We start from the raw sequence: 12,452 nt of genomic DNA on the forward strand, positions 1-12,452 counted from the left end.
TTTTTCTTTATATTTATTTATTTTTCTACCTTTTAGACTTTCTGTACCAGGAATACCGGGACACCTCCAAACAGCAAGAGATCGAGCAACGGCGGCAGCGTGAGAACCGCTATCCTGAGCACAAGACCAGGACTCTGGATGCAGATTGTGGTGCAACATCTCTACCAGCATTACAACTTCAGCTGAGAAACAGTTCTCACTCATTAAGCTTGTGGCAGAATCTGGAAGCTGTGCAGGCCAGCGGCCTTCTCAACCAGTTATCACAAAATGAAATCATAATGCAAGAGGTGAGCAAGTCTAAGAAACAGGATGATAAATATTCTCTTCTGATTCGGTGGTGGTTGCAGTGGTTCTCAAACTCCAGGCTGCACACCAATATTGCCCAGTTCGGGAGTTTTAGATAGAGAAAACAGAATAAACTCATGAATCAATGAGTTTAAATTATTTAATTTCTTATTTGATGTAATTTAAAAAACTTTCATATTATATCCTAAATCATTTTCATGAGTAACATACACATGAGCTGTTCTATCTACCTAGAAACTATCAATACACATGATAACAGATAATGATAAGGGCCATATAGGTCAGCCTTCACAGTATGGTGTGCATGGTTAGACACAAAATGTTCAAAAACCACTGCTGTACAGCGTGAGTGTGTGCTATTAATCTAAATGTCTGTAGTTTGTTGATAAGATCTAAGAACAAAACTGCAAACAGTAACAGCAAAATCAAACAAGGGAATGTGGTTTAAGATAGTAGACATGTCCACATGTTTGACTTAAGATGATAAATGATTCATGGTGCTGAGTCCACCGGTGTTCATGAGTCATATTTTGCAGGTGATCAGCTTTTTAACAAGCAAATCTTGCATTCAGCAGTACAGTTTAGTTTCTTTTAGTAACATAAATATTCTTTCTTCTTTTTTTCTTTCTTCATCTCTCCCATTTTCCAGTAGATTCACCATTCTTTTGCTGTCAATCAAAATAAAATCTAACCCGACCACAGTGATTGTAAACAGGGGCATTAGAGGAGTTTTTTATTATAAGATGGCATCTATGTCCCAGTATGCAACATGACATGCTACAGCTTCACATTATTTTAAACTTAACCTTTTCATCTTTAGCTTTTAGGTGAAAAAAATACACATTTTCTGCTGAAACGCAAGATAAGCTGCATAAATTAAGTTAAAAAAAATCTCAAAAACACTTTCAGCAGTAAAATAGGTTCCCTTTAGCAGAATCAACAAATAATGAAGTAAAGTGAGAAAAAAGAAAATAAAGAAAAAATTTCTTCTTCTTTTTTTTAATTAAACTGAAAATATTTCAATGAAACTTGCTTTTAATTAATCACAGTTATGATACCTGATGGTTAAAACAACTATATTAACCTAAAATCTAAGTTAAGATTAAAATTTCTAACTTTCATTATGTCCATTTTTAACCCAGTTTCATGTAGTAGATTACAGTCAGAATTGTGAGTATACAATGCCAGTTCCAAAAAAACTGCCTAAATATGTGAATCAACTTGTTTGATTCAATTTCACAAGCATGTATGACGCAACAGTGATGAGGAAAAATTCCTTTTAACAGGAAGAAAGTTCCAGCAAAACCAGAACTAGGAAGGATCTACTTTTGCTGGTTGTGGAATGTAAGGAAAGGAAAGAAGGGCCAACAGACACCATAACTCTAGGCCAGAGATACTTTTTGGGAAATGAAAAAGGGAAACACAAGTTAATGAACACACAGAGGATAAAGAGTAATGAGGGTAGAGTGAAAAGATGTACTCAATGCATTGATGAACGTCTCCCAGCAGCCAAGGATTATAATCACCCAAGGAATGTTGAAGATTCTTCCAAGTCTGCCCTTTCTATGTTTATCAAAATGTGAAGTTTTGAAAGTTTGATTAAACCAGTCTGCTCTGGTTAACTGTCTCTAATCTGATGGCAATGACTTACTTTGGTAATGATTGTTAACTATTAGTTACAGGACACATGGCAGTAACCAGAAGAATGTTTTAAAAAAGTCTCATCACAGATGCATTCATGCTCTCTGTGGCTGTATTGTTCGTTCTACTGTTAGTAAATAAAATATATATTTTATCTTGATGAGATTTTCCTAAGTAATGATTAAAGAAAATGTTAGTTGTGTGGGCTCTAGGCAGCTATGGATCAGGTCATCAGCATTATTATTGTGCTCAGTGGAAGTGATTTGCTTTCTCTGCAGGCCATGTTTGAGCTTGTTACCTCAGAAGCATCCTACTACAAGAGTTTGGAAATTTTAGAGACACACTTTCTCCGTAACCCTGATTTATACAACACCCTCAGCCAGTCCGACATGCATTTTCTCTTCTCCAACATTGAGGAAGTCATGAAAGCCAGTGAAAGGTACAGAGAAGCCCTGGTTAAGTCAAATCAGTGTGCAACTGGCATTTAAATTTTTACTCTGAAGTTTCAGTCCTTGGATAACGGTCTGTCAATGTTCCTTCAGGTTCCTGATGGATCTTGAGCACCGCATTGAGAAGTCTATTCTCATTTCTGACGTGTGTGACATTGTTTATCACCATGCAATACAGCACTTCAGCGTCTTCATCACTTACGTCATTAACCAGGTGTACCAAGAGAAGAACTACAGACGCATTTTGTGAGTACCTCATTCTATGAATAAATGTGTTATAATGTGAAATACCTCTCTTATATCCATACCTTTTTCTGTGAGACACATCACAAATTAAAAGAAAGATGTCATGCAAGGAAACCTCACTGAGATCAAATATCAGTTGCAAGAGGAACTTTGTAGCAACAAAATTCTGGTGTATGGTAGAAGCCACAGACTGCAGTAACAGCTAAGTGAACAGTAGATGGCAGCAGAGTGACACACAGTCTGCCATGAAATAGAAAAGAAGACAAGCTAAGGCGAAAAAATACTAGCTTTTAAATACACTTATGCAGAATTGTCATGATTATCTCACATATTTTGTACGTTTGAAGCATCATTTGTGCCCGTCCTCAGAAATAAACCCTACACATACCTAAGCATTAATATGCGAGTAGCTGCTACGGGCAGATTAGGGAGGATTTTTAAAAGAAGAGGATCAACGGCAGTAAAAATTGGTCAATCAAAATTTATTTATATAGCACTTTGCAACATCAAAAGGTGACCAAAGTGCCTCATAGTAAAGATAAACATGAAAAAAATAAAAACATAAAACACATATAAGTTAGAAAATGTATAAAAACAAGTAAACGCTGGTGCAAATGTCACAGCGTGCCAAAGCTACTAAGTACTAAAAGCCAATTTTAATAAAAAGAATTTTAGGCTCTGATTTAAAAAGTACCAGGTCTAAAATGATTCATAGGTTGAAGGGTAACTAATTCTACTTCCTGGGAGAAGCAAGAGCAAAAGAGCGACACCCCACTGTTTATACTAAGACCTTGGTCCTTCTAAAATGAATTCATTTGAAAACTTCATTGGCCTCTCATGTTTAAGAGTAAGAATCTTAGAGCAATAATGTAAGGCAAGGTTGTTTATGGCTTGACAAACAAATATTAAAATCTGGAGTGATGCGGTCATAGCTGGATGTATTGGTTAAAAGATGGACTGCAACATTTTGGACAAGCTGAAGGTGGGCAAGCGTGCTATACACTGACATAAAATGCACTATAATAATTAAGTCCTGAACAGATAAAAGTATAAATAGCTTTCTCTAGGTCACAACAGCTGTGAAAATGGTTTAACATTTGGCCACAAAACTGAGCTAAAAGAAGTTTGCTCTGACAACAGAATTTCACATTGAATTTCATGTAGCTGTCAAAAGTGACTTTGGTTTTTTTTTGAGGCCGGAGAACCAAAGTTTGACAATGTGACACTGGGAAGACTAACAGTGTAAAATAAAATACATTCAGTCTTCTCATTATTCAGATGTAAGACATTTTCATTAAGCCACAGCTTTATACCTCTCACTCAGGCAGCTTACCAGAGAGCTAGATGTCACATTTTTGCTGGGTTTTACATGCAAATATTATTTTTTACATCATCATAACAGTGAAAACACAGATTATGTTTGTTTATGACTGACCCTATTAGCAGCATGTACAAAAAAAAAAAAAAAAAAAAATAGGGCCAAGAATGGATCCCTGTGGTACACCACAAGAGCGTGAGGCACATGATGAAAAAACATCTCCGACATTTTCAGCCATAACAGAGATCCTCCTGTCTGTCAAAAACAACCTACACCAATTAGAACAGTGTCACGTAAATAATTCTCCATGTGAGATATAAGGACTGTCTGGTCCACCATATCAAATGCTGTTGTAACATCCTGAAGCACCAGCACAACAGAAGAATTAAAATCTATTGCCAAAGCATCATTATGAGCTTTTAAAAGAGATGACTCTGTACTGCGTAGAAATCTGAACCCTAAAGTTTTGCAGACAAGACCCAGAGTGTGTGGTTAGGGACCTTACATACAATCTACAATACAGTTGCTGTTGGTTTTTTTCTGCCATGATCTCAAAATTAACCAAGTACTAACCTCCTCTTTTGCTGCCGTGCTTATCTTCTTGTTTACACCCTACAACTCTATCCAGTCTGAGTTGATGTGCTCTCTTGTGGAATTCTCTGATGACAAGCGTTGTACACAAGCAAGGATGTGAACAATTACACTCATGCTCCCTTTAGCACACCATAACCAAAGTAGAAGATTGTTGAGTGGGTTATTAACCTGTGTATGATAATTGTCAGCCTCTCCATGCTAATACCAAGCCGAAGCAATGTCTAATCCAGTGGCATACCAGTTTAAAGATGCTAGTTATTAACCTCACCATGTTAATGAACAGCCAAGACAACAGATGATCCAACGAGTGGCTGTGTTAGATGCATGAGTCACCACTCAGTTCAGTGAGCTGCCGCCCTCTCATTTGCCACTCAGTTATCTGTCCTGGCTTATCATAGGTAGGGTGAGAAGCTTCCTCCCACATGAATATAGCCTACTGCTGATTCCCTCTGCCAGGTGCTCAGTATTCTTGTTTTTGGCCCTTTTTTCTGCCTCATATGTCTGAAATATTAACTGGGGAGATGTGACGGATCTTGCACTTTCAGGGATTTGACATTATTTGCATAGACTTTGCAGGTAGAGCAGTATGCCTTACAAAAGCTATATTTTATTTGTCTTGTATGTGATTGAAAAAGTGTTGTTTACTTATGAGCAATTTATTACAGTAATGTGTCCAACTCCATTTGTGCTCACTTGGCCACTCTTCCGCCCACTCCCTTGGTTAACATGCTGATGAGTACTGCTCCAGGCAGCGATGAAGCCACTGCTTTTGTAAAGGTTTCATTAATTCAGAGGAGAGTAGAATTAGGGAACTAGTGTCATTTTCTAAGCTGGGTCAGCTTCCCAATATGAGGTCAGTGATCGTATATTTCTGCCATGGCTCTTGAACTTGGTAGAGAAAATATCTGTAATGAGGTTGATTTAGAGCTTAGGGTCATTACCACGACCACAGCCATCGTTATCTGTCGAAATTTATTGGCTGTTGTTAACTGTTCTTTTCCCTTTTGTGGCTCCTTGAAGCATTGAAGAGATGACTTGGTATACTGTAGTTGTATTATCATGTCGTTTTTATACCACTGTCTATACAGAGAGGAAAATCAAGCATTTCGGGATGCCATGGCTTTACTGGAAAAGCATCCACGTGTCAGAGGTCTGTCTTTTACTTCCTTCCTTATCCTTCCTTTCCAGAGGATCACAAGGCTCAAGCTACTTGTACAAGTGAGTGTATCAGTTTTTCATAACAATGAATAGAACACAGTAAATTGCTAGGAGTGTGTGGAAAGTTTAGATTGCTTTAAAAAAAGTAAAATTGGTTTTGGTGGCACTTTATTGTTAATTATATCTCTTTGCGCAGAACATCCTGAAAAAAGCTGAGGAACACTCCGAGAGAGAAGCAAATGCAATAAAAGCACATCAGCAACTGGAGCAGGTGAACACCAGTTAAGGAGTTAGACTCAGGTTGGCTTTATAAAGTCAGCTCAGCAGTCACTCACTTGACAATGTTATGCATATGGACAAATACATGTAGTGTATGTATCAACACAGCAAGGAAACCTATCTGCATACAGCATTTTTTTTAACACCTGCACCACATCCTACGTCCTCTTGCAGTTCCAAATGTAAGAGTGCATCTCCAGCAGAAAGCCGGTGCTGGACAGCAGCAAAAACAGTCTGGACCAAACTGTTTGCACTCTGCTGCACTCCAGTGTTCATTTGTGAAAACAGCTTGTACCTCTGCATCTATTACACAGCATCACCCTCTACTTTTAGCCTGTTATGCCCCTAATAGGTTGCATCAATGCAATCACTGAAAGTCTTGGGTCTCTGCTAAAAAAGTGAATTCTTCTCTTTATCTTTTCATGCTTTGAACTAAATGACCAACTTTGGCAAATTAGTTATTGGTGCAGCATGAGCACACCAGTAGGGGGAGGAAGAGACTCGGTCTGAGTCACAGAGCTGTATCAGTGTATCTATTAATCACAAATATCTCCCATAAGAATTTACAAAAATACCAGGTAAAAATTGTGCGGGTGTAGGAAGTGATTCAAGCAACACACTCAGGTTTGTACTGAAATTTCCAAATGTTTGGATTTTCATTTAATTTTCATTTCCCCCAGATTGTAAAGGAATGTAATGAAGGGGTGCGGAAAATGGGTCGCACAGAGGAGTTGATCAGCATTGAGAAAACACTGGAATTTAAATCCAAGGTAAACTAAGTTATGTTGCTTTGAATTTTCAACACTAATAAAAATTGCACTTTATCAGGTTTATCAGGTTTTTGGACACCGGTGGCTCTTCAGATGCTGTTGAGTGAGCCCAGAATTTAAGTGAATATACTGCACAGATTTTAGACAGAGAGGGTCTGATAATGGGGAGATGAAGCGGTGGTGTGGTGGCTCGCACTGCAGCCTCACAGCAAGAAGCTCACTGGTTCCAATGAGTTTGCATTTTTTCCCCGTGTATGTGCGGGTTCTCTGTGGGTACTCCAGCTTCCTCCCACTGCCCAAAGACATGCATGTTAGATTAATTGGTCACTCTAAATTCTCCCAGTGAGTGACTGTAAACATGAGTGGTTTGTCCCTCTGTGTTGGTCCTGCTAAGTGCTGGGATAGACTCCAGCTTAGGTTTCCCACAACCCTGAATTGGACTAAGCGGTATAGAAAATGAATGAATAGACATGAACATGCATTCAGGAAACTGGTTAACCACGTTTGCAGCATGATGTGGGAACAATCACCTCATCTTGAATGTGAACAAGACAAAAGTGATGATTTTGATTGTTAAAGGGTGAATAAACCAAACAGTTGATGTGGCCTTTAAGCTGAATTGTTGAGGTATCATTATCCTACCACAAACAATGGAAAATGAGATGCAATGGGTTTTACAAGTTACTTTGTACGCAGCTCATTTAAAAGTCCTGGTGCACTCAACCAGTGAGGGCACCACAGTTATCTGGTTTGAGCTTTTTGGAACATCATTTCTCCTTTTGCAAGACAATGGGCCAAAACACATCTCCAGAGTATGTCACTACTATTTAACTACTGACATTGGATGACCTGGCCTCTAAAATCACCTGAACAAAATACAACTAAAATAACTTGGGACAAGTTGGACTGCAGTCTGAGCTCAGACTCTTGTATAGGGAACAATTAACCAACTAACTTGAACAATTTGGCATAATGTTTATTTTTCTTATTTTTTATCTTTATTTGAGCAGGAAAGGCAGATTAAGAACAAATTCTTTTTTACAACTATGTCTATGTTAATCTGTAAATGACATCACCATAGTCCAACGTGGGAAGGATGGTCATTTGAACCAGCCTTGTATAGGGAGTGAAAAACGGAACACATCCTATAAGGAAACCAATTTTTGAAAGAACTTTGAACGGTAATTTGTTACAGTGGTGTCATCTAATCAGATTTCCAGATATCCCTACTCAGTAACCTGGTCTGGATATGGGTGGAGATACTTGGGGTATTGGAGAGCAAATAGCCCTTCTCACCAAACCACATGACTTTGATCTAGGGGTTTTTTAACTGAAGATGCAATCTGGAAAGGGCTTGCTTGAGACTACTGAAAGCAAGATGAAGTTGTGTTACACATTTTCCAACAGAAATGTTATTTACCTCTATTAACATGCCACACTGCAGCAGACATCACTATGTGTCTTTAAAGTCTGTTTCTATTTATTTGTTTTTTATACCTCTGTTAATTTCTAGTCTGTGCCCATCATTTCACATTCACGCTGGTTGCTAAAAAAGGGTGAAGTGCAGCTAATGGCCGGACCAAAAAGCACTAGGACCATGCGGAGTCGTAAGCTCTACCAACCAGTCTTCTTACTCATTTTTAACAATCTACTGCTGGTCACCAAGCGCAGGTAAGCATTAGTAAAATTATTACATCTTTTAGTATCAAAAAAGTTGTTTGATTAGTCCTGCAAGTCTGAAGCAACAGTTATACAGTAATCACTTTTTGACATTATTCTGTTGGCTGAGGGAGTGGTAGCCTAGTGGTTACAGAGGTGGGCTTGGGTCTGGACCCAGGTTCAAGTCCCAGGTCTGGAAACAGAGGTGAATCACTGTGGACGCCTGTGTAAGGCCCTTAACCTTTCAACTGCTATCCATGTGGTGAGATATGGCAGCCCACTGCTTTCTAGTCAATCTACTAGAAGCGGGTAAAATAGAGAGCCAAATTTCTTAATTGGGATTAATAAAGTAAGAATTATTATTATTATTGCTTCAAAAGGTCAACAGATTATTTATTTTAATTCATTCACTTTGTTTTTTTTTTTATCTATAGAAATATTGTCGGACTATCTAGGCATCGCTCATAAATTACTCTGACTGAAGTGTACAAATATCATCACATACACACATGATCTTTGACTGATGTTTCTCAGATTAATCGCAAGCAAAAGCTCCAGATTAGTCTGTTTCTGAGTTGTCAGCCTTGTCGCACACTGCTATCAGGTGGAACCACGCCATCATCTTCAGGCACTGATAAGAGAGAGATTTTTTGCCAACATGGGTTTAACAGCAGAAGCTACTTCCCAGTTCAAAAGACTTTATGTCAGGCTTTGAGATCAGGACCCTTATTTATCTGGTACTTACTTTGCTGTCAATCGTTTTAATTGTTCTGCTGTATTGGTGTAAGTTATTAGACTATTAAGGCAAAAGCACAACTACTTTTAATTGATAGAACAACACTCCAACCTTCTCAAACTCTGGTTAAAGTAAGTTTAAACCTCAGCTTTAAATTATCCTTCAATAAAAAAATTCAACCTGGTTGTTCCCAGGTCTGTCTGAAATAATGCATAAACAAAATGGAAAGGTTGTAAAAGGGAAACATAGAGGTACACCAAGGAGGACATCAATTGATCAGAAAAGAACATTTAAATTAATATGGCTTGAAAACAGGAAACACACAACAAAAGCAATGTAAAACAGCAAAGGGCTGAAACTAGAGGTGTTTTTCAGAAATACCCTGAAGGAAATGGGATTTATTTACAAATAAACTGTAAACCATCAATAACACAGGGTTTACATGGACAGTGCATGTGGCAGGGAGATGATACCCCTAACCTTTGTTAGATGTAGGTCCAATGAAACATAAAAATGACTGCTCAGTGATGATATAGTGTTGCATGTCAGGTAAAAGTCAGGTGATCCGTCACTCCTTCTAAAGTGAATGTACAGATGTACATGTAGATTTTGACACTTCTCATTGTTTTCATTCAAAGTAGGTTTGATGATCATGAGGTAATTTTTCAGGATGATAATGCATCTTGACAGAAAAAAAGAAAGACAAATTCCCTTCAGCAAACAAATTCAATTTAATTCACCTGTACTTCATTTGCATACTATTATCCAAACTGGCCACACCATTTAACAGACATCTTCTTAACATTGTTTTTACAGTTTTTAAACCAATAAACTATTTTCTTAATGAAGGGTTATTGTTGAACTGTTGTTTAGATTTGTTTTACACAGATGTAACAAAGATAGATAAACGGAGATTTAAAGAAAAATATTTGGATTGTTGAAATTAAAACTGAACATTTAAATTACGTAATATGTTGTCAGTGGGGACAAGTTCCAGGTTCTTGACTCATGCACACGAGCCATGCTAAGGACCGAAGATTTTGAAGACCAGGGTCAGCAGCTGGCTAACGTCTTTAATCTTAAGATCCTGGAGAACCAAGAAGAGCGTGAAGTCACCTACATGATCAAGACCTCCAGTATGTGAGTATCTGAGAAAAAAAATAAGTCTGGAGATGTGGAGTTTGTTTTCTCTTTCAAATAAACTCCTGGTGAGCTTCAGGTTCAGTTTTACAGTACGATGATGTGAAATGGCACAGGTGCAGTTGTTTAAGGAAATAAAATGAGCTTTACAGGAAAAAGAAAGAAAGCCACCAGCACAGCACAACATAGTTACAGTAAAAAAATAAAATAAAACTAAGAAAACAACAATGAAAGAAACTAAAAGCAGTGGCAGGTCAATGATTACATCTCCAGGTCTTTCAATAAAGATTTAATATGAATACGAGAGACAAAGTCTAGAAGTCTTAAATGTTTAGACTTTTCCAGACTGAAATGCTAAACTAAACTTGATATTTTGCCCACATATGGAACACAGCATGAACAAATCAGGACACTTGTTACGTAAATTTTTGATATAACCAGCAACATTTTTCAATTTCCAGCTTGTTAATATTTCCAAAGATATTTGTCTTTACTAATCTGGTGCCATGGATCAGCTGTCTCACTCTGCTGCTATAAAAATAAAAACTAATTTTAGGTGTTGATAGAGAAAATATTATAATATATGATAAAGTACTAATACTGTAAAAAAAAATCAGTATATTAATAAAAAAGCATTTTATGTGACAAAGTACAAAATTATATAGAGCAAATATTTATATATTATCATTTATTATATATAACATAGAATTTAATAATAATATACCAAATAGGTTAAAAAAAAAACAAAAAAACAGATGTTATACTGCTGTATTTCTTGTAGTTTTAAAAGGTTTGCCACCAGCAACTACTTCTCTAACATATTTATTTCATATGACACACATGGCTCAGGAGTGATAAGCTTCGATGGATGTGTGCACTCTGTCCCAACAGACGCACACGCTTCATGTCGACTAGTTCCCATCAGTCAGGTGAGAGAAAATCACACATTACATAAAGTTTATGGTCGGTGGAAACATGAACTCAAAACTATTTGCATGTTTATCAGACTCTCCTCAGGTGCAGTGTATTCAGTCATACACCGCTCAAGAGCCAGATGAACTCTCCATTGAGATGGCCGATGTTCTGAACCTCCTAGAGCGAACAAATGATGGTGTGTACAGTAGATACAAAATAAAACAAATTGTCTCACAAATTTTCTCTTTCCATTCTCATATCACCTCTTTATGTCATATATATTCCAGGTTGGATGATGGCTGAAAGGCTCCATGATCGCGAAAGGGGCTGGTTCCCCAGTCGGGTAGTAGAAGAGATACAAAGCAAAGAGGTCCGAGCTCAGAACCTGAGAGAGGCTTTTAGGATCCAGCAGGCCAATGAAGGTGGTGCAGTCCCACAAACTAGAACCAGAATTGGGATGAGGTCAGGAGTACGTACTCCAAAGGGCCCCAACTCTTCTGGTCTTTGGACTGAAAAAATGCGGGACAACAGTGAATGAGTCAAAATATTGAGTGTCATTCAGAATCATTTGCACTAAGAGAAAATAATCAGGAAAGATGTGACTTTATTCTTTTTCACCGACATCTTATTCCTTTGATCCTCACTCCAGTGAACGGTTATGGTTAAGTCAATAAACGTGCAAGCTATGACATGCATCTTAGACAAAATTGTAAATATTTGTACAAAATACTTTGTACAGTGTGGAGTTTAACTCCTGCAAGTGTTTGAATAGAAGCTGCAAGAACCCAAAATGTTTCTGTAAAAATCCTTCAGACGAGAGATTGGGTTTTAAAACTTTTGTTTATTGTAAATGCCAGAGCACAAACATCTTTTAGGACTGCAATGGCAGACTGCAACAATACCACCTGTAAGTACACTAAATATAAACAAATCAGGCAAAGATTTGCATCACATCACAAAATGCTACAAACAAACACAATTAAGAAGTAAAACATGGAGGAAATTGGAAAAGAAATGAAAAATGGCTGTGAATTGATGGTAAAATATACTGAGATTCTGTGCAGTGTTTAAGTGTCATGACTTATGACCTCTGTGGCTTTGTGTCAAAATTAACAAAAATATGATTTTCTTTCGTGCTGTACTCAATAAAGACTCTGATTCTAATGTTACTTTAACCCTTTGATACCTGTCCCAAGAAATAATAGACAAAAAACATCTAAAAATCTTTATTTGGCCCTTTA

At 37.5% G+C, this 12,452-nt stretch overlaps 1 protein-coding gene across 2 annotated transcripts in view; it reads left to right on the top strand.

Annotated features, from left to right (window-relative positions):
* The window catches only part of ngef (neuronal guanine nucleotide exchange factor), a 34,352-nt gene extending 22,289 nt beyond the window's left edge, over positions 1–12,063 (top strand). For both annotated transcript variants that reach the window (XM_041994850.1, XM_041994851.1), the window contains 11 exons: positions 37–287; positions 2,226–2,386; positions 2,490–2,642; positions 5,643–5,772; positions 5,909–5,983; positions 6,672–6,761; positions 8,275–8,432; positions 10,138–10,296; positions 11,146–11,225; positions 11,303–11,407; positions 11,499–12,063. In XM_041994850.1, coding sequence (XP_041850784.1) covers positions 37–287; positions 2,226–2,386; positions 2,490–2,642; positions 5,643–5,772; positions 5,909–5,983; positions 6,672–6,761; positions 8,275–8,432; positions 10,138–10,296; positions 11,146–11,225; positions 11,303–11,407; positions 11,499–11,749 — 1,613 coding nt within the window. In that variant the 3' untranslated portion in view covers positions 11,750–12,063. The remainder of the gene's footprint in view (positions 1–36; positions 288–2,225; positions 2,387–2,489; positions 2,643–5,642; positions 5,773–5,908; positions 5,984–6,671; positions 6,762–8,274; positions 8,433–10,137; positions 10,297–11,145; positions 11,226–11,302; positions 11,408–11,498) is intronic.
* The last annotated feature ends 389 nt before the right edge of the window (positions 12,064–12,452 follow it).

This window comes from Melanotaenia boesemani, chromosome 9 (assembly GCF_017639745.1).
Source record: "Melanotaenia boesemani isolate fMelBoe1 chromosome 9, fMelBoe1.pri, whole genome shotgun sequence".
Classification (NCBI taxonomy): Eukaryota; Metazoa; Chordata; class Actinopteri; order Atheriniformes; family Melanotaeniidae; genus Melanotaenia; species Melanotaenia boesemani.